The sequence below is a fragment of the Argentina silus genome (genome assembly GCF_951799395.1).
Source record: "Argentina silus genome assembly, chromosome: 17".
NCBI lineage: Eukaryota > Metazoa > Chordata > Actinopteri > Argentiniformes > Argentinidae > Argentina > Argentina silus.
Window position 1 is genome coordinate 13,725,103 of NC_139671.1, and position 27,506 is coordinate 13,752,608.

Genomic DNA, 27,506 nt, shown 5'->3' on the forward strand with positions numbered 1-27,506 from the left:
TGCTTGCTGGAGACAATGCTGCCATCAGGTGGACAATCTTGTAATTTTCACATTACAGGTAATTAAGAGACGGGCCAAACAGCCCACACCATGCCAGCCCAGGCTATCGGGCTGCAGCAAATGAGCACCCACGTAATGCAACCGCTACACCGTTAACACCAGAGACCAGACCATCCATCCTATGTGAAGCACAACACCCCTCTCTCTGGCTTCATCAACCACATGACAGCTGGCTAGGTTGCCAGATTAGCCCATTCCTTATGCAGCAGCACTCTGCTCAATTCAGAATATTTTTGATGTTAAAATGCATGTGGGTGCTCAGATCAGCTGATCTGTAAGCGCCATCCATTGATGATCAAGGCCAACCGGCCCCTCACTTGCAGATAATGTTGGGATAATAATGTGCACTAAACTTTGAGTGTCCATATAACTAGACCTACTCTAGCGTAACATGTCAAATTGAGCATTGGTGAATTTTCGAACACATTTGGTTCAAACGAATCAGCACAAACAACAAGGAGATAGAAAACACAACAAAATTAATAATGTGTAGAATTGGGTCTATCTAACTCCATGCATCTTGTTCATCTGACCATCACACCTCAATTCCATTAGCACATCACCCCAGAGATTAAGGTTGATTATTAGACTACGTTCCCTTAAATCCCCTACTACCGTCCGTCTGCCTGTTTAGCCTAGGCCTACTCTCCTCCTCGCCTAGTTGCCTATCTGTCACACGGATCACTGTCACTGGATTTATCCGGTGCGCCAATTGGAGCCATCCAAAGAGCCGACGGTAGTGACGATTGGTTTGAGTTTTGTCTGCCACAGTGAGGGCGGGTTGTCGCTGGTCACCTGAAGTCAGTGTTCATGTTGTTGTCGCACTTGCACTTGGAATGTGGGAGTTATCCTTTGAGATTGTAAATACCGAGGATGCTTAAAAAATATGTAAGTATTTATTAAGACCCTATTGCTTGCACAAACTTAAAGTCCGGTTTTGTTTTTTAATTAAATATTTGTTTGTGCCGCATGATTGTGTTTTTAAAAAAAGTAAGTAAAAAGTAAGTGTTAAGCATGTGTCTTGACACTTCTTGTAACCAGCTAAGAAATCTAGCCAATGTAATAACTACTTGATACAGTACATCCCTTTAACTTCCACATAGTTTATTTCACATCTCTCTCTCTCTCTCTCTCTCTCTCTCTCTCTTAGATAAGTGCAGTAGGCATATCATCTAATTCTGCATGGGGTCTATTTCAGTGGCTAAGAAAACTTGTTTGTGGAGAACCATGTCCATGTTATGATTTGATTACAGTAATATTGACTTTCATAGATATCCATACACAGCCTTTTCATGTTAGATCTATTCTAATATATCTATCTTGCAAAGCTAAAACAATCCAGAATGGCAGTAATAAACAAACATATGTTTGCTTGAACAGTAGTCTGTGTTTCAGATGTACAGTGTATCCTTACAACCATTTCTGTTATATTTAGGAGATAACTGCCTGGAGATTCAGAAGACATCCACTGGTGATCTAAAGACTTCATTGGTCTCTCACTCTTAGACACTTTCCAGCTCACCGACCTACCAGTCTGCACAGGGTTAATCACCACCCTGGCTGTCATGGAGGGGACTCACACCTCCCTGTGTCTGTACAAGCCCATCAGAGAGAAGAGTTCTATGAGTACATTCCTGCCCATCCACAGGGGTCCAGCTTCCACCCTTCCACCCAGGCCCCCTGCCCAAAGATCATATATAGCCCCTGCCTCTCTCAAACACCAACCAATAAAACCCCAAGACCCAATGGAGGAGGAGCTAGCTGAGACAGTGCAGGGGGTTCAGGCAGACAAATATGAGTTCAAGAAACATTGTTTTAACAAGGTCTCTGAGGCGGACGGTTCATCTGAGCTCCACTGGCTGCTGGCTAACCTGTTACCTCTCTGCTTGGAGTGCAAGGCTCAGGTGGGAATGGGGAACCGTGGAGCGAAGCTGAGGCCCCTCGGCTCTGCTGTGAACCAGGGCGGTTCACCACCAGATCATCAAACCCCCAGGAGGAGGAGTATGGAGGGGCTGAGCTGCACCAGCAGTCTCCAGCACACCCTCACCCTGCCCCCAGGGACCCCGCGTACACTCCCCAGGGGACATCGGTTGAAGAGGCTGTGGATAATGAGCACACCCACAGTGGAGGAGACCCTGCAGTGGGGAGCAGTGGAGCCGAGACCAGCCTCTGCTGCTGAGAGCATCTCAATCTCCACCACCATGAGGGCCACAGTCGTGGGAGGAGAGAGGGAGAAGAGCCCCAGGATTTTAACCACGACTTGGGCTGCCAAGAGGCCATGCACTGTGACTGGACCCTCCAACACTACTGCAGGATCACATAGTAGGGTTCCTCACCCAGGGGAGCGCTCTCGTTCTCCAAGGGAGGTTCTGGCTATGAAAGAGGAGTCTAGTCTTCACTTTGACTCAGACACAGAGCTCTCAGAGTATGATAACGAGCTGTGTCTGACACACACATCCACCTCTAGCCCACAAGTAGAAGAAGGGGTGCCCCGGGACAGCACCAGACAGTCCCCAGAGGGGAAGAGATCTCACAGCCTTAGCCCAAGCCGGGAGGGAGGCAGAGCGGGTGAAGAGTGGAGGGTGGAGAGGCTGGAGGAGAGGTCGGCTCAGAGGCTGTGTGAGGAGATAGAGAGGATGGATGCAGCCTGGAGAGTGATGGGGAAGATCCAGGAGGTGGAGGGGATCATACGGAGGGTCAGTCTGACCAGTGCAGATTGGATCCGAGAGGGGAGAGGAGACCACCTGTTTACCTCCACACCGGATGGATGTGTGTGTGAAGAGTTGATTTCCGAGACTCCTGAGGCCTATCCCCAGCCTTCTCCCCAGTCTTCTCTCCAGATCCAGATCCAGCCCCAGCCCCAAACCTCTTTCGAGCTCCAGCCTCAACCCCAACCTCAATTCTCTTCCCAGCCTCAACTCCAGCCCCAGTCCTCTATACAACCCCAGCCCCAGCCTCAGCCTCAGCTTCAACTCCAGCCCCTGTCCTCTACACAGCCACAGCCTCAGTCCGAGCCTCAACCCCAACTCCAGCCCCAGCCCCAGCTCCACGGTTGGGATCCCAGTCAGGAGGATCCTCTCCCAATGGAGGAGCTCTGTGCCCTGGGTGAAGCGCTGAGCCAGAGCCTGCGCAGAGCCCTGAGGATGGAAGACCTGGGAGAGGACGAGGACTGGGAGGCTGTGAGGAGTGGGGGAGAGATTAGGGAGAGCACAGAAACATCCTGGGAGTTCAACTTAGAGGAGAGCACCTCTGAATCACCATGGGAGCCCCTCAATCACCCTGCTGACCCCTCTCTCTCTACCATCCTGGACACCTCACTGAGGACCTCCAACAGCTTTGACAGCATGTCTCCTATCCTCTCCCCCCTGTCCTCCCAGCTCTCCAGCCCTCAGCCCAGTCGCTCTGCCCTGCCTCGCTCCCGGTCTGTGCAGCCTGAGGAAGTGGGGAAGGAGGGTCAGAGAGGGAGGAAGAACTCAGCACCAGGTTGTCTATCTATGCAGAGTGAAGGTGGGGGTGGAGGTGAAACCTCGGTCACTAGTGAAGTGTCTGAAAAGAAGGGAACCAGGAAGAGGGTGGCATGGCTGGACCTAAAATTGAATGAACAGAACCCGTCCTGGACCCACACTAGTTCCAGCTGGACTGGGTCAAGTCTGTCCTCCATGCTCTCTACAGGTAGGTTCATTTGTTATTTTCTTATATTTAATGTACCATTATAACTATTTCTTTTCAAGAGAGACCTGACCAACTCGAGGAGGCGCGAGATCACAGTCACAGTAGGATTATTGCTGAGCATTTTCTTAGGGTTGTGAGTTTTGCAGATATGTTCTATCAATATCCATACGATAAGAGCAAGATATGAGCTGACCAGGCTGAGAAAAAGCATGCTCTGTTGAATGGATTAAGCAAGATGCAAATCAATGCCTTACATAACACATTCTATGTCGTCATGGTTGAGGATGTTAGCTGCAGAGGTAGGACTAATCCTTGGACATACCATTAGTAGATTGTGGACATTTCCCTGTTGTTCAGTGGGGTGAACAGGAGTGGAAAAGCAGAATCCTGTGATAGTTGTTGTGATGTACTAGGCTAGTCTAGCTGAACTCTGACAGTCAGTTGTAGTCATTGATTATAGGTCTGTCTCTTAGATCCTAGCCTGCTGTGTCTGCCTCATACACTCCTACATTCTCCATTGAGTCAAGTGACTCCTGGGGTCAAAACCCCTCAACATGACCCTGAGACACACACACACACACACACACACACACACACACACACACACACACACACACACACACACACACACACACACACACACACACACACACACACACACACACACACAGGCCTCTGACCATGCCATTACATTTTCTTTGAGATAGTTAACCGTGGTCAGCCAGCATGGGGCCATCATTCCCAGACAATCGCACATCCTCTCTCCCAGGTTCCAGGCTGTGTGTGTGTGTGTGTGTGTACGTGTGTGTGTGTGTGTGTGTGTGCTCAGGCGAGGGGGATTATGTGGGCACCTGACACAGCTCCTTGGGAAGCAGGAGGTGGGATGTGCATTGACCTGGCAAAGGCCAGAGTTGATGACCAGAGAACAGGATTAAAACGTATGTGTGTGTGTGTGAAAGAAACGCACAGAGTGTATCAATGGGAAGAGCGTAGCGTAATCTTTACTTAATCTGCGGGGTTCTAAATGGGTGAGGTGGTGCTTGACATCGTTATCAAATAAGGACAGGTGTTATGTATTAGCAACCACCCATATAACAATGCATTTCTAACTAGGGGGTTTCTCAATTGCACAACATACTCTATATCTACATACTCTATATCTACATACTCTATATCTACATACTCTATATCTACATACTCTATATCTACATACTCTATATCTACATACTCTGTATCTACATACTCTATATCTACATACTCTATATCTACATACTCTATATCTACATACTCTATATCTACATACTCTATATCTACATACTCTGTATCTACATACTCTGTATCCTTCATTCAGTTGCTGCAGAGGACCACATCTATTTGCTGTGTCTAGTGAGAGAACTGACTCTTGTTGAAGTAGCAAGCAGGCATCACGATTGTTGGTCAATGCGACTTCTGCTCTCGTGTGTAAGGACTAAAGTTTCACAGATTCTTAGCAGCAACCGCTGTTAGGGCCATACAGTCAGTAGCATCTCTCTCTTTCTCTCTCTCTCTCACTCTCTCTCTCTCTCTCTCTCTCTCTCACTCGCTCTCTCTCTCTCTCACTCTCTCTCTCTCTCTCTCTCTCTCTCTCACTCGCTCTCTCTCTCTCTCTCTCTCTATCTCTCTCTGTTTCTCTCACTCTCTCTCTCTCTCTCTCTCTCTCCAAATGGGATTAACGCTCCAGAGCTTCACAATAAACCTCTATGGAGGTGATTAGAATATGTGTGTGTGTTTGTGTGTATATGTGTGTTATTTTAATCCAATACCCTGTCCTGTTGAATGTGGTTGGATTGAGGACAGTGTCGGTCAATTTTTCTAATTTCCATAAGCTGGAACACTGTCATGTCATCTGCTGATGTAACAGCCTGATCTCTGTTCCATTACATTCACATTGGTGAAGGACATACCAATACATCAGAACAGCAAGGTAGCGTTGTGTAAATTTGGTACACCCATAGCACACAAATCACTTGAAATCAAACATACCTGTGGAATCAAATCAAACCATAAGATGCTACTAAAGATGAATACATACAGTACAGGTACTGAATCACTGAATACTTTCCATCAGATTCTGTCTGGCCCTAAGGCATCACTCTCCAGCCTGGAAGGTGTCTGTTGCCTGTTTTGATTTAGCACAAGCGACCAAATGAATTTCCCCATGTGGGATAATGACGATTTTCTAATCTGATCTGTAAGGTGATCAATGATGACAGCTGGCTGTGAATCATCAGCTGTCACCCGAGGTCCATCTCTGGCTCTGCCAGCCAGCAATCCATCACCTGACCCAACCAGACAGACACACTAATCAACTGAGCCCTCATCAGTTGAGCCCTGGCACACGCACGCACGCACGCAGGCATGCACGCACGCAGGCACGCATGCACGCAGGCACACACACTCACACTAATCCCATCACACTTCAGTTTGACAAACTCTGGGTCAATTAACTCAGGGTTATTTACTGTATCAATTCGTATAGCCAATGTTTGTACTGGAGTTGAAGTTAACACCATTGCAGTTTATTGATCTGGTGTACTTGATAACATAATGAAATCAGTCTTTAAAAAAAGTAAAGTATTTCAGCGTTGTCCTTTGTGGAAAGGGCGTCCTTTCACTTGCACATGCCTTCGCGGCTGAAGTTCCTCTTCATATCCTGAAGGTGGCACTATAGCATAACCTAACTCTTTAGCCACTGTGCTGTTGTCATAGGAGGCAATGAGTTACTTCTTTTTTTTTGGTCATTGTTCATTCTATATGTACAACACATACTGCTTTTCATAAAGAAGCTTTGGTAAAGCAACTAAAATAGTATGTTAAAGGTCTAGTGAATTCACTTTATCCTTGGCAACACGGTCATTTCTTACACAGATTTCGTACATACAGGCTGGAGCTGGAGTTGCTAAGTATAGACCTACTACATAAACACCTATTTATACAGCTCATGATTTAGCAGTCGTGTTACTGTCTTTCCTAAGCCTGTATTTATGATGCAACCAAATAGCTAAGCAAATGGTCCATAAAGTAGGTTGGTTTCTAAGCCATACTATTTAGCCATGGCTAAAGTACCAAATGATCTGACATGCCAGGTAAACAATAAAATATGTAGGGTTGTAACCACTAAAATAGTCACTACATTCTCCACAGGTGCTAAAGGTGTTATGTCCTTGTGTGTGTGTGTGTGTGTGTGTGTGTGTGTGTGTGTGTGTGTGTGTGTGTGTGTGTGTGTGTGTGTGTGTGTGTATGTGTGTGTGTGTGTGCAGATGAGGATATCCTGAGGCAGGAGAAGATCTGGCAGAGAGAGGTGGAGGAGTCCCTGTCCCTCTGCAGGTCTCTGTCTCGCCCCTCTCGCCCCAAACATGTTGACTTCCTCCGCATCACCCCCCTGGAGGATGACATCACCAGTGACACGCCCTTCTCCCCTGTGCTGGCTGTGAGTAAATGCATTTTTATGGGGGGTGATTTTCAACAACAAGAAAAACAGTAGAGCACAGATGGACGTACATTTATGTTACGTGTGTGTGTGTGTGTGTGTGTGTGTGTGTGTGTGTGTGTGTGTGTGTGTGTGTGTGTGTGTGTGCAGTGAGTGGATGTGCACAGTTTGCCGGCTGTCTGCCTTCTCCCTGTTGACTAGCACCTGGCCTTCCAACTGAGAGTCTGTGTTGTTGCTGTGCAGCGTCATTCATACATACATACTCTTACCTCTCCCCCTTCTGTGTCTAGTAACAGTTAAAGAACTATAGCTAGACGATAGCACATTGATCTTGCACTGTTTGTGAGGCACAGTGTACAGTTTGACTAGTGTTATGAATGAAAAATATTAGATTATTTGATTGATAACACTATAGCTGATAGTTATACATGGTGTTACAGTGGCTTGTTTTTGGTGTGGTCTGAATTGATTCAATTGACTGTTGATATGTTCTGGATATTGGAGGTTATACTACCCAAGCATATTTGTTTTGCCTTACCGCTAATGATACTGGTCAACCCATGATGATAAAGAGGGGAATCACCTGCACCCCTGATTTAGAAATGCTTGCATTGCTGCTCCACAGAGACATGCCATGACATTTCTCATAGACCCGTGACATACTTGTGGGAACCGCGACACACACTTTGACACACTGACATACTTTCTTGAAACCTAAACCTCTTCCTCCCACTTAACCCTTTAATGGTTTTAAGAGCCTTTTAATCCTCACCAAGACATGTCCACTGAAGTCTCACTTCCAGCTATCAGGGTTGGGCTTGAGTTTGAGAGTCTTAGAGACAGGAGGCCTTCATTGAAATGACTGTGGTTAACATTTAGCATTGTAAGTCGTGCATAGAAAACAACACTAAGCTTTGACGTTTTTCCAAATTATGACATTTCGTCATTTGTATAAGGTTTACCTTACCTAGATAAGAAATTAAAACTGTTTGCAATTATGCAATAGTTCCCTTTATGCATATCTACTAGTGTCAGATTTGAATCAGTGATCTTAATATCAAATTAGTGTTTTTGGTTCTCTAATTCTATCCTAATGCTATTTCATAGGATTATCTGGTTTCCCTTCTCTTACATAAATAGAGCTTTGTGTGAAAGCTGCAATAGCCAACCCTTGTAACCATTACATGGCAAGGAAACAGGAAAGTGCACTAAGCCTCATATAGATTAGGCTGTGTCACCCAATCCCTCACGTACCGTGTGGCCTAAGCTTCAATGTTATCTAAATGTTGTAAATGGTTTTACATTCAATGGTACTGTATGAATTTTGCCTTCACTCTTCTGCAAATACACTTTGTGAAATGTACACAAGGGTGTGTGAACTGTTCTGATGATAATCATGCAGATTAAAAGTAACTAGAAAATACGATTGGGCTTTTGTTATATCTACCTTTTAATTGATTGGCTATAAATATTTGTAGCAATGTTGAACTCTCCCAGTTTACAACTCCTATTAACTGTACCCGTATACTGTATATTCTGAGTACTGTAGGGACCCAACTTTCCATTGATTTGTCACCGTGAGTAAATAAGATTTAGGGAGTAAGTAAGTATAGGTGGGGGTAGACTTGCTAAGCAGAGCAGATTAGTGTCGAGTTGTTGCCCCGTGCACAAGGTAGGGTACAGACTGCTACAGTAGGTCCAGTTTAATATATTCAAACACTAAAGTACTTTGACAGTTTCAGGTGACAGTACTAGTCCAGTACTCCTAGTCTACTTCCTACTGTACTGTAGTGTGCTGTGGTAGTCTTGTGGTCTGGCTGGCTACCGTATCATCTGCTGCTCGAGGAACTCCTAGGGCGTTGTCTGATACGGTGGCTGACACGCCAGAGGAAGATTGGCTTCAGAGAAGGAAGAGAGAGAAGGGAAAAGCTGGAGAGGTGGAGACAGAGGAACAGAGGAGACCAGCTGCAGTGGAATTGTATGAATACCCTGGCGTGTATAACGAGAAGAGACTGAGAATGGGAGAAAGGAGATGAAACCGCAGTTTCTCTTCTATGACTCACACCCACAGTGAAGGAATGGGAAGCATTCACTTTTTTCCATTACTCTTTGGATTCCATGCTTTTACTGGTCACTGAATGACTAAGCATGGCTGCTCTTTGAGGATTTTTCCATACTCATTTTTCCCCCCCCAAGGCATTTTGGTGCTCCTCTTGGAAACTTTGGAAGGACAACAGAAAGAATCTAACTGTTTTTTTTCTAATCTGTTTTGATTGAATTTTTGTTGAATATGGTCCCTTTTGATTGTTATTGAAATTGTACCGCAACAGCACATCCAAGGACGTATGTTATAATTGTTTAAATTTTAGCTAGATATATAGGAGATATGGGCCTATTGTTTGAGGTTCTGAATGCACACATTGAGTTAACATATTAACACGGTATTGCTTGGATTCAGATTTTTGGCTACACTTTCAATTGACTGTAACTACTGTAACAAAGCCAATGTATAGCACTCACACAGGATGATGTAAAAGTGCATTAAAACATCTTTAAACATGAACAGTAACTCCAACACAGATGCCCAGGGGAAGTTTCCCTCCAACTCATTCCTGGACAACTTCAGCACCAACTTCACTCGCCCTGACAGGTCCGACTCAGAGCCATTAGAGGAGACAGCTATCCTGACATTCTTCCGGACCCTCTCAGGGGAAGAGGGGGATGACCCATCTGGGTATCTTGGCAATAGTCATGGAGAAACTGAAGTTAATGGAAATCTGAGGATACAAGGGGATTTAAGCGCAGTTGGTGTGCTGCCACAAAACAGAGAAGCCACTACTGTAATTACAGAGCCAAACGAGAGAGAGGAGATATGCGAGCCAGAGGGCTATAGAGAGGTGGCGTCTGAAGATGTGATGTCACCACTGACATGTGGTCATCAGGAACATGAAAGCGTGAATGGAGATCTGGCCCATGGGACACTAAGGGAACGAGGAAGTCACGCTGACTTAGAGGAGAAGGAGGAGGATGGGAACTGCAACTGTCTGGACCAATCGGAGGACAGCGTTGCAGAGAGAATGTCTCACTCACATTGTTGTGATGAGTCGGCAGACACTCGTGAACAAAATGTGTTGGTGTCCTTAGACAAGCACAGCCAGAGGGGGTCATCAGAGGACTGCAGTATGGTGGTGGAGGAACGAATTGATACACAGGATGCTACAGACAGCTACAATCTGGATATGTCCACTGACTGTCGCAGTACAGATGAGTCAGAGACAACAGACATGCATAGTGGACAAGGGTCCACAGACATCCCCCACAATGAGCTCACAGACCCCGGTGGTGACAACAACACAGACACTCCGTGTGGTGCTTCTAGCCAGGACACACCACCATCATCAGATATTCATTTTGAAGATGAGGTCACAGACCCTGCCCACTATTCAACAGTAAAAGCTAGGAAATCTTTCAGTAGTGGACCTTCCAACACCAGAACACTGGTCATAACCCTAACCGGGATCAAGCCTGCCTTTGAGGAGCATACATCAGCTGATACTCTCTCTCCAGTCTCTGAGATTACAGGACTGAGTGAGTCTGGGTCTAGTAGTGTCAACGAGGTGGAGAGGACATATCCGCACCCAGACTCAGACAGCCCCACTGGTGTGGTGGAAGCTGGAGAAACCACCACTGGGCTGGGCATGATGCGGTCTCGTTCCTCTTCTGCTGCATCATTGTTCAATGAGGTTGGCTGCTCAGACCCACACGCTGTGGAAACACTGAGCTACCCTGTTCTAGAGGAGCTGCCAACAGTCGTAGACTCAAACCAAGCTTTTCCAGGGACAGCCTCAGTTAGCCATGTAGCCTCTCCCACTGAGGCAGAGCCTACTGCCCAGCACTCACAGCCCTGCAGCCCCCAGGACAAGGCACCATCCTCAGGCCCAACCCCAGCCAGCAGCCCTCCACCTGGGTCCACCTCCACCAGAGCCACCTTCTCCCCAGGCTCCCCACAGGACAAACCCGTCCAGCTGCCGGCCCTCTTTAGTGGCCTGAGGGTGCTGAAGAAGGGGGCAACGGGGGTAGAAGAAGACACAGTGGCCCAAATCAAACCCACGTCCCTGGGTATAGGAAAGCCAGTGAGGAAGAGACTTTTCCATGAGCACATGCCACTGAAAAGGCAGAGCAGCTTCCTGGACCAGCTATCCCAGTTTCTGAAAATGAATGTTAAAGCAGAGGAAAAGAGTGAGTCAGAGCCTATGGGGGAGTCAGAGCCTACGGGGGAGTCAGAGCCTACGGGGGAGTCAGAGCCTACAAGGGAGCTTGAAGGAGTCTGCAAGGAGTCTGAGGAAGGAAAGGACAGAGAGGAAAAGAAAGAAGAGGAGGAGGAGGGAGGAGACGAAATGGAAGAAAAGGAGGAGAAGACAGAGCAGGAAATAGAGGAGCCCACAGTTCCCTCTGTGATAGACTCTCCAGGAACATCAGAGCCTCCCAAATCTCCTGCCTCCAGCGCAGAGTTGGCTTTCGATGCCTTCAAGGCTTTCTTCACCCCCAAGCCCCTGAGGAGGGAGACTGCAGACCTGGACGTGGTGAAGAGGAAGTTTAGGAGGGACAAAGAGGGGCTCCGGGCCATCTTTGAGAGGACGTCCTCCAAAAGCCATGAGATGAAAAGCATCACTGACTCAAAAGTATGCATTGTTGGGTTTATACAGTGGATTTGTGTATTCTTTGTTTTTATTAGTGTACAAAAAAAATGAAAGCAATGTTAATCGGGAAAAGAAATGCATTGTATGCTCCAGCTCTGTATAGCTCTGTCTATGGTTACATTACACTGTACTGGAGAAATCCATGTATACCCTCCTATGGTTGAACATGGATTCCCACCCTCCTTCTTATATGTTACAGTGGTGTATCTCTCTGTGCAGGATTCAAAAGCTGATCATGTTGTGTCTCTTAGGACTAATGTGTCTCTGCCTCTCTTCTCCCCAGTCAGAGGCCTCTACCCCAGGGGAGGGTGAGGACCGGACGCCTGGACGTCTTCAGGCCATCTGGCCCCCAACCAAAGAGGAGAAGGTGGGACTGAAGTACACAGAGGCAGGTAAGAGAGTTCGCAAGAAAAACAAATATCCTGTATTGCCATTTAACAGACAAAAAGAATACAATGATATGGTCATTTAGGAGACAGTTTCAAGCAAAGCAACTTACAGTGAATACATACTGTATTTAGTACAGTATACATGTAGGCCTACAGTATGTGATTCATGTGGGAGTAAAAACCCATATTATTGATATTGGCAACAGTGTTCAGCTGTCTGACACAGAATACTAGAAGAGAGAGTCAATGTTTGCTCTGTGGTAAACACTCCACCCTGTGTGTGCCCACAGCAGCAGTCTGGCTGTCCATCCTCTGGTTTGGATGACTGATGTCACATGGGGGGTGTGTTCAGGGACAGGGTTGTGTGTGGTGTGGCACAGTAGTTGCAAAAACAGGTCTATTCAACTCTATTCTGAACAGGATTTTCTTAGTTATTGACACATATTGACACCAATGTCATTTCATCCCAGTGAAATGACATTGGTGTTAAACAGCAGGCCAGAGGAGTTAGTGTGTGTGTGTGTGTGTGTGTGTGTGTGTGTGTGTGTGTGTGTGTGTGTGTGTGTGTGTGTGTGTGTGTGTGTGTGTGTGTTTGTGTTTGTGTTCCTGTGTCTGTGTTTGTGAATGTGTACACTCCCTGAGCACACACCTAAACACCAGCTGCCTCTCCTACCTGATAAACACCCATGCTAGATTAAATCTATAAATGTTTTATTTATGGGTATTGATAAGAAATGTGACTGATAATATGCACATATACAGAACCATGCCATCGGCTAAAGAGAATTATATAGGAACCTACTGCCACCCTCTGGTACAGCTGTGTATAGCACTTGGTTTGCATCATCAGTACTCAGTACTGTACATACTGTACGTGGCAGTAAAGACCCTTTCATGTTGGCTTTTCCTATAACAAGCCATTGAAAGAAATGTCCCTGTCCCCCTGTCCCCCTCTCCCCAGAACACCAGGCCGCCCTCCTGCAGCTGAAAAGAGAATGCAAAGAGGAAGTGGAAATGTTAGAGGTGTGTGAAGTACATTCATGTTCATAATATAAAAACATATGACAGTCACACAACTCTTCCGTAGTAGACAAACATGATGACACAGAAACATTTCAAATGCAGATTAGATTCAGTTTAATGTTTACAGGAGGACTTTGGGCGGCAGCTCTCCAGACTGAGAGAGGAGAATGAGGAGTCTCTATCCCACCTGGAGGGCACCCTCGCCCAGCTACAGGCAGAGCTGTCCCTGGGTGGGACCCACCGACGCGGGGAACTCCGAGACGTGGCCGTATCCACGGAAGACGACCTCTTACCCCGAGTCTTCCGCACTGTCTGCGTCCAGACGGACCGTGAGACCTTCCTCAAAGCCCCTGAGGATGAGGAGGGGGCAGGGAGACCCTGTTTAAGCCCCCAACCCCCACACAACGTGCCTAAGAGGCTGGACCTGGCCTCCATCAGCCTTAACCTGGCAGGACTGAGAGAGGACGCCATGGGGAAAGCTACCTCTCCTTCCTCTTCCTCCCTGCCTCTCTCTCCACCTCTTCCGCCTCTTCCTGCTCCACCATTGCCACTATCAGAATCACCTCCACCTCCCCAAGCCCTATTGTCACAACATACAGCCCCTCCTTCTCCTCTTCCTCCTCTCTCCTTTCCTCCCACCCCAAACCTGACACAGGTATTAGATGTACCCATGCCAGGCTGCGGACATCCACCCCCACCCCCTCCACCCATGCCAGGCTGCAACCCTCCACCCCCAGCCCCTCCACCTATGCCAGGCTATGGCCCTCCACCCCCAGCCCCTCCACCCATGCCAGGCTGCGGCCCCCCACCCCCTCCTCCTCCACCAGGCTGCGGCCCCCCACCCCCTCCACCTCCAGTAGGGGGTCTTACCTTCAGTACTCTGGTGGATAAGGCCCCCAGGAAGCCAGCAGTGAAGCCAGCCTGTCCCATGAAACCACTCTATTGGACCAGAATTCAAATCCAGGACAACAAGTAGGTTCTCAACTTAGAGACAACATCCTAACCAAAGTAGCTTGAGTCTGTAGTGTGGGCCTACATCTAAAACCCAGAGAGGGCCGTCTCTTACTCTCTATGTTTTTTTTAAATATTCTTTACACGAGTCTAAGAGCCTTGTATGTAATAAGAGCCTTGTATCTCAGTCCATCACTTATTAAACGTCTTGGGTGGTTCTAGTCGGTAGTGTAGTCTGTGTGACAGATGCCAGTTACACACCAGTAACAGAGTCCAGGCCCACCCTACTGGAGACAGACAGATTTCTGCGGTGTTCAGTCCCATTGCCTCCCCTACTGTCAGACTGTAAACGGATACCTTGTGAAAAGCAATGTTCTTCCACTCAGATCTCAACCCAGCCAAAGTGAACTTAAACAACCACTTTCTCATATGTGTGTGGCTCTCTTTCTTGCTGTTGCTCAATAAGAACAACATTATCTGGAGTGTTTCTTTATCCTTGAGGTCGTCTGCTAGAGAAATAGAGGTAGGCTAAGAATCTGACTAGATTCCAGCATGCCCCTTTTTACACAAACTCTGGTGTAATCAGAGACGAATCTCAAACCCTGTCATGCATTGCATCTCTCTCTCTCTCTCTCTCTCTCTCTCTCTCTCTCTCTCTCTCTCTCTCTCTCTCTCTCTCTCTCTCTCTCTCTCTCTCTCTCTCTCTCTCTCTCTCAGTAATGACACAGTGTGGAACTCTCTTGAGGAGCCAGACATCATCAACACCAGCGAGTTTGAAGACCTGTTCTGCAAGACCACTCTGCAGACCAAGAGAAAGCCACTTTCAGAGGCCTATGAGAAAAAGTCCAAAGCCAAGAAGGTAATATACCAGATGAACAGTATAGGGTAGCAATGTGTATTTTGTCCTCTAGAGGGAGCTAGTCAACTAGAGGGATGTCTTTGGCTGTATAGAGGCTGAAGACATGGGGTCCAAAGTGTAAATGAATAAGACTGTATTTATTCTTGATGTCTCAAATGTTTCTGCATGTCGTCTTGAAATGGACCAAATCCCTCAGATGCAAAAACAGATCTGCTGGACAACAATTCAAACGTTTGCTCCGGAGTCGGTCTGAAACATAATACAAAAAAAGATATATGTTTTTAGGACTCTGAGTTGATGAAGTTAGCCAGGCACTCATTTTCAAAATACCCAGGGTCATCAAGCAGCCAAGATCCACAGAATTCTGGCATTCTTACTGCTCTGACAACACATATGCAAGTAATACACTGAAACACATCACAGGCTACAATATTGTGACCTTCACTGCCCTGCACCCTCTTTAGACTACTATAGATCCTCCACTAATGGACATATATGATTCCTGGCTAATGGTCAACCACCCCTTTAAGTGGTCAGCAGCAGACAGTGTCACCATGGTGACTGTGTTTTCCTCTGTGCCGTCAGATCATTAAGCTGCTGGATGGGAAGCGCTCCCAGGCCGTGGGCATCCTCATATCAAGCCTCCATCTGGAGATGAAGGACATACAGCAGGGTAGGTGGAACAACATATAACCTTAAGTATAAGTGTAAGAGCCCATCTATTCTTCAGTGGCTTCCACACAGGGTCTCACGCCACCAAACCTATCTCCACAATAGTATTTCAGTATTCTGGTGTATTTGACAAATTTAATATCAGGATTTTATGAGTGAACATGAGATATGAAGACTATGACAGCAAAAAAGCATACCACAATGATAACCCGACAGCTACCATCTGAGCTGGGATGTAGTCTACAGAGAAGGAATCAGCATTGCAAATCCCTCTGGTCTCAGTGATGATATACGCCAGTTCCCCATCAGTGTTGGCTGTGTGTATGTGAACAAATTTAAGTCAGGCCCCCACACAGTTATTACCAGCCAAACACTGATTGTCCTAAGATGTAGGCGTTGTCCCCTTTGATCCCTCCTTAGATGAATCAGTCATGAGAATGGAAAACCTTCAATTGGGGTTTAAATGTATCATTTGATCCAGTTCTGTTATATTTCAACTTGTTGGGACATGAGACACTTGTGAGTCCTGTTGAGACTTATTTCCAGTTGGCCAAGCTTGATTTGAGTGATTATATGCAAATGAGTGTTCCAAAACTGAACTCCACTCAACCAGTTTAAAGGAATGTCCTTACATGACCTTAGGACAAAGTAAAGTACGACACTATCTTATACTGGATACTTGTAATGTGTTTTATAGTTTATAAATTAAACATACATGTTATGATGATCTAAACTTTTACTCCCTTAGCTGTGCTGACTGTGGACAACTCTGTGGTGGACTTGGAGACAATAGAAGCATTATATGAGAATGTAAGTGTGCTGGGCCCAGGGTATACATTTGTGTTACTCCTTTTATTGTCAGGCAGCATTTAAAATGTCCTCTGTATGTCCTATGTCCTAAGTCACCTCAACAATTTCCAAACTTAGTGGTGTTGATGTGTGTGGTTTGTGTGTGTGTGTGTGTGTGTGTGTGTGTGTGTGTGTGTGTGTGTGTGTGTGTGTGTGTATTTTCATCATGGAGGTCTATAACCTTTGTGTTCCTCTTCAGAGAGCCCAGCCAGATGAGTTGGAGAAGATAAAGAAACAGTACGAGACATCAGATGAAGACCAGGTCAAACTTCTGGACAAACCTGAACAGTGAGAATTCTCCTCCTCACCTAAAAAAGCAATGTTTAAAGTCTTAAAAGAGTCGTTTTTACACATTTGTGAGTGACCCCCTAGCAAAGCATACTGCATGGAGTTTTGTTGTTATGGAGGTGATATTGATGATGATGATGATGATGGTGATGATGATGATGATGATAATAATAACAATAACAACAATAATAATAATAATAATAATAATAATGGATTCAATTTAAAAGCGCCTTTCTCAGACTCAAGGACACTGTACAAAAATAAATAAATATTGATGATGATGATGATGATGATGTGTAACTGTGTGTGTGCCAGGTTCCTGTACGAGCTGTCTCAGGTCCCAGACTTCCCGGGCAGAGCTCACTGCATCATCTTCCAGTCTGTCTTCATCGACGCCATCACCTCCATCCAGCGCAAGGTGGACATCATCTCCTGTGTCTGCAAGGTAGGAGGCAACCTTCTATTGTATTAGGGTACACTAGGTACACATCATTTACCCCAAAAGAGGCTACTTGCTGGACAAAGCAGTGTGAATTCAAATACATCAATACATGCTAACATATCGTACTGTGCATGAACCCCTGATGGATGAAGGACAGGTGTACAGTTACATCACCACTGTAAGCTATACATGGCATATAAATCTACTGTAGTTGTGATACACTAGGATGTGTGTGTTTTTTGAAAGAGCCTACATTATACTCAACACACATGTTTGATACCATTCCTCATTATGTTCCATGCATTACAATTCTCCGATTTCTACCTCCACCAGCCTCCCCTGGTAGAGACTGTACAGTACAGTACAGTACTGAAGCTCTAAATGAACGTCATGAAACATTCAAATACTCAATGATAACACGCCAGTTTTGATTGTCATGTCCCCAGGACCTGCTGGAGGGGTCCAGTGTGAGGGAGGTGATGGGGCTGGTCCTGGCCCTGGGGAACCACATGAACGGAGGCAACAGGACCAGAGGACAGGCTGACGGCTTTGGACTTGAGATCCTGCCCAAGCTGAAGGACGTCAAGAGCAGGGTAAGGGCCTCTTGACCCAAAACAGTGTGATACATTTATCTAGAATACAGGGGAGGTTGGTGGAAGTAGACATTTGAGGACGGGCTCATTGTAATGCATGGAACGGAATGAGGAATGGTATCAAGCACAAGTGTTTGATACCATTCTTCATTCCATTCATTCCATTGCATGCATTACAATGAGCCAGTCCTCCGATTTCTACCTCCACCGACCTCCCCTGACAGAATAGCATGAGGGTTTGATAGGCTGATATTGTTACTATAAAGCCACTATTGTCAAAGTGGGGTACGCGTACCCCCGGGGGTACGTGGATCGGTCTAGGGGGTACGCGAAATAAATCTGTGATTTACCTTCCCAAACAGTCCTGTTGAATAGCCGACTGCAGTCTCAGTACCAAAAATAAATGCATGCACCCTATCCAACAGAATAATATTATCACAATGTCTAATATGTAAGGGATAATGTTCATAGAATATCAATTAGGCTACAAAATAACCGACAGGGGGTACATGACTGTTAAAAGTTTGGGGGGCCACTGCTATAGGAATGTAGTAGAATGTGTTGCAGTGTGTTTGTTTTGGTGTGTTTGTTTCAGTGTTTTTTTTATGTCTTTTCTTTTCATTCAAGGACAATCGTATCAGTCTTGTGGACTACGTGGTATCATACTATCTGCGCAACCTGGATGAGGTAATGTCAGTCTGTGGTTATTGTTTTATTTGTTGTCTCTGGTGTTTTGGATGTTTTTGTATTTGTCATGCCTCCCTGCAGAATACTGGAATACATGTCTGAGATTGGTCTCAGGCTGTTGTTTAGTGTTTCTCTCTAAACATGTTGTTGATGATTTGTCATTGGTTCCCATCAGAACGCCGGCACAGACAGAAGTGTCTTCCCTCTTCCTGAACCCCAGGACCTCTTCCTGGCTGCTCAGGTCAAGTTTGATGACCTCGCCAAGGACCTGAGGCAACACAGACGAGATCTAACAGGCAAGGGGGGGGGGTCTTTCATTTTTGGGTTTAAAGAATTGTACAGTTAAAAAGTGCATAGTCAATAACATTATCATATATCATAACACAATGTATTTATTTCCAATGTCATATGGTGCTGTATGATGTCTATGGTCACGAGAACTCTCAACTATTCACAGCACTTCTCATGTACATGAGGTATTGTGCAGAGCCATAGCTTCCTAGAAAGCCAACTGTTGCCCCCAGAATAGAGGCTAACCTTTCAGTCTAGCATGACATAAGGTTGACATAAGGTTGAGTATGTTGCAGAGTTCTGACAACCTGAGGTCGATACACCAGTCCCTTCCACATAAACCATGGACGTCCCACAAACACAACACAAATCCCACTTGTAACATGTTTTAGTATGCATGTGACTGAGTGACCGGAATTGGGTTACTCTGAGGTTGTTTTGTTGTGTGTTTTGATATGGAAAACCTCTGGCAGCCTGTGTAACTCTATCACTGTATTTAGTGCAGCTCTTCAGATTCCCCACAGCTGAAACCTCAGCATAGTCTGGCATCGTTTTTCTCAGCTCCATTCACAAAGCAGCAACTTTTAGTTTCCTGTCATTGGCCACAGCCCTGTTTATACTTAACGTTAAGGACCAGCTTTGACCGACCCCAAGTCCACTGAGCCTTAGAACAAAAGCTTTCCTCTCCTCCTTTTCCTCTCCTCTCCCCCTCAGTCATTCTCTACTGTCTTTAAGTGTGCCCATATGACGCTATATACAGTATGCCAGCCAACCCAGTCTGTGGTCCCACTACGGACAATGACTGTCTCGCTGCGTGCGTGTGTGTGTGTGTGTGTGTGTGTGTGTATGTGTGTGTGTGTGTGTGTTTTTGTGTGTGTGTGTGTGTGTGTGTTTGTGTGTGCGGTAGTATGTAAGTATGTGTCTTTGTATCTTTCATATATGTGCCTGTGCTCTTATGCGTTTGAGTGTGTGTATGCATGCTTGCACGTGTGTGTGTGTGTGTGTGTGTGTGTGTGTGTGTGTGTGTGTGTGTGTGTGTGTGTGTGTGTGTGTGTGTGTGTGTGTATGGAGACTTCAGGGAATCTCTCTGATACTGCCCTGGCGCCTTTCAACTACAACTAATCCTGCCCATCAGATCTGTCTGCAGTGTCTTTGTGCCCCTGTCGCCAGCGGGGGGCGACGATCACATCCCAGCCCTGTTCTTATGTAATCTGAGGGAGGGATATCTTATCGCTCCTTATCTCTGTTTGAGGCCTCTGCGGAGATGGATGATTCTGGCCCTGCTTGGCTGTGTCACCTGGGCTTCAGTGTGGCCCTCAGATGTGTGTTAGAGATGCCTTTCTCTAGCTCTCAACACAGACGTGTCTTATCACAGTGTTTCCCAACCACCGTGACATCTTGCCCATCCATCGCTGGCATCCCTTTGTCTCGCCAGTTTGAATCTCCTGTATGCTTGGCTTGAACCGGGCCTTTGTTTTGATCTCGTCATCATCTCTGCGTTTGGTTAGTTTTGTATGCTCAAAGCACTCACGCCGCTCTTGTGATATTGTTGGCCACAATCCAACTGGCTTCTTGTTGGGTTCTGCCTTCATAGTGTACCAAAACGGTTATGCAGTGAAATTGATAATTGAGTGAAATATGAACTGCGGTAGAAACGGTGAGTCACGCTGTGTGGGTTGCAAAAATAGATGTCGCTTAGCTGTCATTCATTCCTGAATGAGTTTCCATTGGCTGTGGATGCATGTAATCCCTGGGCTCTAGAACGAAAGCAGTTTCTTTGTGAGGAGGTAAATCATGTCCCTCTGTGACAGTACTGTGACTGCACTGATTGGTCACACAGGTGAAGAGCTGTCCAATCATGGTTGAGATCTGCTAACATAAACCTCCAGAGCACACATCAGAAAGTGTGTTTGTACAGTGACTTTGTACAGTGCAGTACAGTAATGTAGCTTCGGTTGCTGCACTGCAGTAGGTAGGCACTTTATTTTCAGCTGTGTACAACGGTAAGGCCCGTGCCTCCCTTTACGTGGGACTGAATGATCCTCTTCAGTCTGAAAGGAGCAAACTTTCCCAGGACCAAAGCAAAAAGGGAAAAAAGACTTGCCACACAATACAGATACCCGCCTCCACAGTTTACACAAATCCTGAATGAAAACAGTATTCTTTGTAATCTTATCTAGGAGATGTTGATGGAGCATGGTGGTGGGGGCCGGGGGGCCGCGGCTCCCAGCACAGGCTGTATTATGACTGGCTTATAGCAGACTGGCTCCTGTGATCCGCTGATTGGACGGTGAGCCAGAGGGAACAGTGCAGCGCCACGGTACCACGGGCAGAAAGTGAAGGATGAAGGATGGAGGGAGAGAGATGGAGAGAGAAAGAGAGCGAGTGAGAGAGAGAGAGAGAGAGAGAGAGAGAGAGAGAGAGAGAGACACACACCTCTGCTGCCACCCTCTTAAGTGAATCTAAACAGAAGTTATCAAGGGAAAACCACAGAGATAACCTTTGACTCTGGCACAGGTGGAGAGTGAGTGTTGCTGTCAATATTGATGATGCTGGCCAACTTCCCCTTAACATATTTGGAGAAAAAACGGTTTTCACCTGTGTGTTTTTTCCTCTCTCCTAGTCTGTGAAAAAGGAGTGAAAAATGTGTGCTCCAACTCTCCAGAGGAGCACCTCCAGCCTTTTAAGGACAAGATGGAGGCCTTCATCTTAGTTGGTGAGTACAGAAGTGTGCAGTAGTGTACAGTAGTAGTATGCAGTAGCTAAGAAGAAACGTCAAGAGCTTACCTGAGCTCTGGCAGTGAATCAATGAACATCTCTATAGATGTAGGCCTTTAACTTAACAACAAACTCCCAAAAATGTCTCACAGGGGTTGTTCATTCAAGCTCCTATAACACCTTCCATTGAGTTGCTCTTAAATGTATGTAACTAAATAGTAATAACTTTGGTATCAACATTGTCCTTGCATAGTAACTACTATGTAACTGCGATGTAATTACAGTATAGCAGTATCGGTTATTACACAAGGGATATTTGGCATCACCTTTGACCATTTTTAACATGTGGAATGGAGTCATACTGCAAGGGAGAGATTATTTTTACATGGATCGAGCAGACTCTGGCCAATCGTATAACCACTTGTATGATACCGCTACACCGTAATTACATAGTAGTTACTATGTAAGTACAATGTTGATACCACAGTTATTACTATGTAGTTACATACATTTAAGGGCAAATTAAGTGTTACCATAACTTCTTATCTATTTACATGTCCATGTACAAGGAGGTGCTAATCAAAGTTAGCATGTCCACTTGATTGATGCGCTTGTTTTCCATACCTATTCATTCCCTCTCCCTCTCCCTCTCCCTCTGCCTCTCCCTCTGCCTCTCTCTCCCTCTCCCTCCTGGCATTGCTCCCGCCATAATTATTCCATTGTCTCTAGCGCTCAGATAAGAACGGGTACATCCTGTTACCATGGAGAATATCTGTGACTGTCCCTTTTTGGGGGATTTGATTTGGATATCTGTCTGTGGGGGAGATAGAGTTAGATTCAGAGGCTAGACACAAAGATAGGGATCAGGCAGATTTGGCATTGACTGGGACTCCTGACTCCTGACTGAGACTCAGTGTCTCAGTGCTGCTCTTAGAAGTCCTGGCTGGGACTGAAATAGAATCATACGCCATTATAGACTCCCAAAAGAAACAGGTAATGTTCCTGTTATTTTATGATAAAGACAAACCAATTTGAAAGTGGCAACAAGAATGCCCCCTTTGTTTCATAATTGTGTATGAAATTGCTGTTTTTAACAAGGCAAATGGTAGTCTGGCTCCATTTGACATGGTCATCGTCATACAAGAGGTTCTTCGTTTTTCTCTTTGAACACTCATCACTATACAGAGTACACTTAGGAAAGAGGATTCATTTCATTAAAATGAAAATATAGTCAAGGTGACTACTATTGACTTACACTGTTTCAACAATACATACACATACACTAGTTGGAACCAATTTGTATGTATTTCTTTTGTAGCACGAAAGGAACATGATGAAACAGATGCACAATTGATGTCTGCACAAAAAAGGTTCAGTAGCACAATTATTTTCCTTTTAATCCAGTGTGCTTTCCTTTCATAGTGTATTTAATGTTCTGTTTAATATAATTGTGTTTAGACATAAAGCAACCAGATACCACTAAGCTACAGTACAGTCTAACGCTGTAGCGGTCTCCTCTACTTTCATAAGAGAGACACTCTGGCTTATGACATTATTCCGCCAACATATGTTCACCTCATCCTCTCTGTAACTGTCCCTGCATGTTCCTCAGCTTCCATGACCTGGTTCTGTACTTTGGGCTGAAGCCCAAGACTGGAGAGAAGGAGGTCGCCACTGGTCACCTCTTCATGCTGTGGTTTGAATTCTGCGCTGACTTCAAGACCAGATGGAAGAGAGAAAATAAGAGCATATCCAAGGAGAGGTACAGTACATTCGGAAAGTATTCAGACCCCTCAACTTTTTCCACATGTTGTTATGTTACAGCCTTATTCTAAAATGGATTAAATTCATTTTTTTCCTCATCAATCTACACACAGTAATGTGTGAATGACAAAGCGAAAACAGGTTTTTAGAAATGTTTGCTAATTTATTAAAAATAAAAACTGAAATATCACATTTACATAAGTATTCAGACCCTTTGCTATGACACTCGAAATTGAGCTCAGGTGCATCCTGTTTCTACCACTTGATTGGAGTCCACCTGTGGTAAATTAAATTGATTGGACATGATTTGGAACGGCACACACCTGTCTATATAAGGTCCAGTTGACAATGCATGTCAGTACAAAAAAAATAAAAAATAAAAAAACAGGCCATGAGGTCGAAGGAATTGTCCGTAGACCTCCAAGACAGGATTGTGTCGAGGCACAGATCTGGGGAAGGGTACAAAAAATGTTTTTTAGTGGCAGGGACTGGGAGACTAGTCAGGATCAAGGGAAAGATAAACAGAGCAAAGTACAGAGAGATCCTTGATGAAAACCTGCTCCAGAGCGCTCAAGACCTCAGACTGGGGCGAAGGTTCACCTTCCAACAGGACAACAACCCTAAGCACACAGCCAAGACAACGCAGGAGTGGTTTTAGCACAAGTCTCTGAATGTCCTTGAGTGGCCAGCCAAAGTCTGGACTTGAACACAATCGAAAATTTCTGGAGAGACCTGAAAACAAAGTACTGAGTAAAGCGTCTATACTTATGTAAATGTGATATTTCCATTTTTTATTTTGAATAAATTTGCAAAATTTCTAAAAACCTGTTTTGGCTTTGTCATTATGGGGTATTGTGTGTAGATTGATGAGGGGAAAAAAAAGAATTTAATCCATTTTAGAATAAGGCTGTAACATAACAAAATGTGGAAAAAGTGAAGGGGTCTGAATACTTTCCGAATACACTGTATGTTGACAGAGTGTGTCATGGGTTGGAAAAGTGACAGTTCACAGATCTGTGTTGAGCAGGCAGTATGAAGTGGAGGCAATACATAATTAGATTAAGCTCTGAAAAAGAAGCGCTATGTGAGCAAAATTTGCATCTACTGTACAACCTCATGTAAGTCTATACAGTAAGTAGTGTAAGCCTGAGACCGGTGTGAACCTGTCCTCTGGCCCTCTCCCATCCTCTAGGCTAAAAGAGGCCCAGCTGTCTGTGAAGAAGATCACAGCAGACAAGAAGGTGGAGACGAGGAAGATCAATCCTAACAGCCTGGTGAGATTCAATCAAAGAGAATATCTCGGATTATATACCAACATCTCTAATTCTGTGGCTAAAATGGGTGTTTGGATTCATACTGAACAAAACATTGTTTACAGTGTGAGACTGAATGCCATGGTTTCTTGCTTCGTAACTTTTTTTTTTCTTCTGCCCTTTACAGAAGGAGAGATTGCGCCAGAAGGAGGCAAGCATGTCTGCTAGCTGAGAGACAGGATGTAGAAAGAAGACATTGCGGAGCAGACTGATCTTAGAAGACGGGTCTGGAATGGGTCTTTTCCCCAGCCAGGCACCCTCACTGTGGGAACATTCCAGCTCAACCTGCAAACATATATATTAGCACTTGAACACAGTCCTACATAACCTTTGAACTTGCCCCTGAAGGACACAAGGGGAAGCACCTCATGTACATGATCCCTGGGCTGGGACATGGCTCTGAGGCACAGGGGCCAATGTGGCCAAGTTGCAGTTGCAGATGTGGTCACTGACCACTAGGGCACTGTCTAGACTTGAGAGGATGATTCTTAATATCGGAATAATATACAGACTTTTCCTCTGGAGTGATTTCTGTATTTGATAGGTGGTGATGTCACCATCTCTCGGTTTAGCACTTTCTTGACACTTAGTTGCTTTTTCAGTCCCTTCTCAGTCCAATTGGCATTACATTGAAGAAAAAAAATATTATGATTTCATGGTTAACTATTTTTATGAAAGATATTACAATATCAGTTAATTCTAGCTGTGCTCGCTTCTGATATTACAGAGATTTTCACTTTACTGTAATATTATTATGTAATACTTTACTTTGATTTTAATACTTTGATAATTTGTCTTCAATTCATATTTTTTATCTTACATAAAAAAGCTGTTACCCAGTAATTAGCCTAATATTATTTTATGACTCACTTGACTAACGTAATTACACGAGTTTGAAATAAAATAAAATAAAAAAACTAGCAAAAACAGACGTTTAATAACAAGGTGTAGAAATAGGAGTTTATTCACCAACCATTTTACAGTATATACATTAATAATGCAATGTCATGATAATGAAGTGACAGTGCAGATTGTATAAGAGGCAACATTACTGACATTACATTCCACTCTTCAATGGCTTCTGTAGTTAGAGCAACGACCAACACGTTCCACACAGTGGAAACAATTCAGGATATCCTCTTCACTTTGACAGCTCTATGAGAACTGTCCATCTCAACACATTATATACCTTGACTAGAAAATGTTGTTTTCGCTATAATACCCAAACACATAACCCAGACTTTACAGAACAAATGTCTTGCCATAAACATTTTGGTCTCCACATGTATGCGTGAGCCAAAAATATTTTACTTGCAATTATGCACGAAGCTGCTGACCATTTACAAGCTTGCGGTAATGCCAAACCAGTCCCATGTATTTGACCGGTGGGTTGACATAGCTGCCAGTTTATGAGTTGGCATTATTTTAACTCTTCCATCCTTCATCCATCTTTGTCTTTAGATGTCTCCTTTCAAATTTGTCTTCCACACTTGGATTTTCCTTGGACGCACGTTTAGATATATCTGTAGACATATCTACTGTATGTTCCCTTATATTCTTCCCATAAAAAGACGTAAATACGAGTTTTTAGTCCCATGGCTCTAATCCAAGTCTATGGATGTGCAGCGGCACTGTTTAACGCGCTGGACCCGTTTCTTCCTGGTGCTCGGCGTCTGTCCCGGGCAGATCAGAGTGTACGTAACGGTGGTGAAGGTTTTTGGCTTACAGGTGGAACACGACTGAAAGGCACCGTCCTCCTGATACATGTGTCGCGGGATGTAAAAGGAGTTGCACTGTCCGTAGCAGAAGCGGTTGATGATGGTGCGACTGAGGCACCCTTCCTCATGGATCGTCTGCTTCAGCGGCTGCGTCTTGCACCAGTCGAGCTTCAGGTAACGGCGCTCTGTGACATGTAAGGCTTCTTGACTGGACTCAAGCACCTCATCAGCAGTCGTTACCGGGCCCATTCCGCGGGACATAAACCCGGTTTGTGGGGCTTGCGGTGACCGCTCCGATTCGTTGGGGTTGTATTTGTAGGGGTGAGGAAAGGCGCCCTGGAATCCACGGACTGCTTCGCTTTTCAGTGGACAGGTCAGAAGCCCCAAAATCACAGCGGAGGTCATCACCATAGATTTCCTCATCCTTGGGTAGGGGGGATAAAATGTAGAATGATTAAATTCAAGAATCTTATGAAGTTCAATGTAAAGCGCATTTTACGCATTACATTTACGCGCGTTTTACGCATCATCCACCAAACAAATTGTGAGCTATAGGCTACAGAAATAGAACTTAATTCAAAATCTGCAGAAACGTTTAATTGACAAATTGGTAATATTAAAAGCTTTATGGACTCACCTGTTACCGGTCTGATCTCGACACAACTTCATAAGTCTCTAAGGGAGTAGAGTTGCCAGCTTATTCCCGTTTGCTGCTTTCGTCATGAATGAAACCAAACGTATAGTCATCATGTCGCGCTACCCAGCGGTTAAATGAACATCTAGAAGAGGGACACGCCTCCTAAAATCGTCTCACTCGAGTGATTGATAGATAAATGATACTCACAACTGGAAAAATTGCAGGGTAATTCATTTTTTATTTAAATGTTTGTACACAACATAAAATAAGCAGCAAAGAACTTGGCTGTTAGAGAGTTAATCACTGGCTTGAGAAAATCTAAATGACAGCAAACTGGTTAGATACTGTGCAAATTCGCTAAATAATCATAGATAAATAAACATAATTCGATCAGCTGATGAAAGCATAGTT

The 27,506-nt window shown here is 45.0% G+C and overlaps 2 protein-coding genes across 2 annotated transcripts; one reads left to right on the forward strand and one right to left on the reverse strand.

The window, feature by feature from the left end:
• Nucleotides 1–1,625: 1,625 nt before the first annotated feature.
• Nucleotides 1,626–25,316, forward strand: fmn1 (formin 1; the record flags this gene model as incomplete). Its single annotated transcript, XM_083689355.1, has 19 exons — nt 1,626–2,831; nt 3,009–3,732; nt 7,032–7,201; nt 12,185–12,293; nt 13,252–13,313; nt 13,441–14,285; nt 14,982–15,123; nt 15,709–15,796; nt 16,544–16,605; nt 16,844–16,932; nt 17,248–17,377; nt 17,821–17,967; nt 18,595–18,654; nt 18,830–18,950; nt 21,569–21,661; nt 22,982–23,033; nt 23,276–23,425; nt 24,620–24,701; nt 24,868–25,316. The coding sequence occupies 19 exons, from the start codon at nt 1,626–1,628 to the stop codon at nt 24,910–24,912; spliced, it is 4,377 nt and encodes a 1,458-aa protein (XP_083545481.1). The 3' UTR covers nt 24,913–25,316.
• Nucleotides 25,317–25,686: 370 nt separating this feature from the next.
• On the reverse strand, nt 25,687–27,194 carry grem1a (gremlin 1a, DAN family BMP antagonist). Its single transcript, XM_083689500.1, has 2 exons — nt 27,096–27,194; nt 25,687–26,882 (listed from the first exon to the last, which is right to left on the reverse strand). Exons 1-2 carry the CDS (start codon nt 27,125–27,127, stop codon nt 26,342–26,344), a joined length of 573 nt encoding a protein of 190 aa, XP_083545626.1. The 5' UTR covers nt 27,128–27,194; the 3' UTR covers nt 25,687–26,341.
• Nucleotides 27,195–27,506: the final 312 nt, after the last annotated feature.

Excerpts from the sequence above, each read along its gene's own strand:
- grem1a (XM_083689500.1), bottom strand. The coding sequence starts at position 27,127 with ATGAAGTTGTGTCGAGATCAGACCGGTAACAG. Across the intron at positions 26,883-27,095 it reads CGAGATCAGACCGGTAACAG|GATGAGGAAATCTATGGTGA; the intron begins GTGAGTCCATAA and ends CCCCTACCCAAG.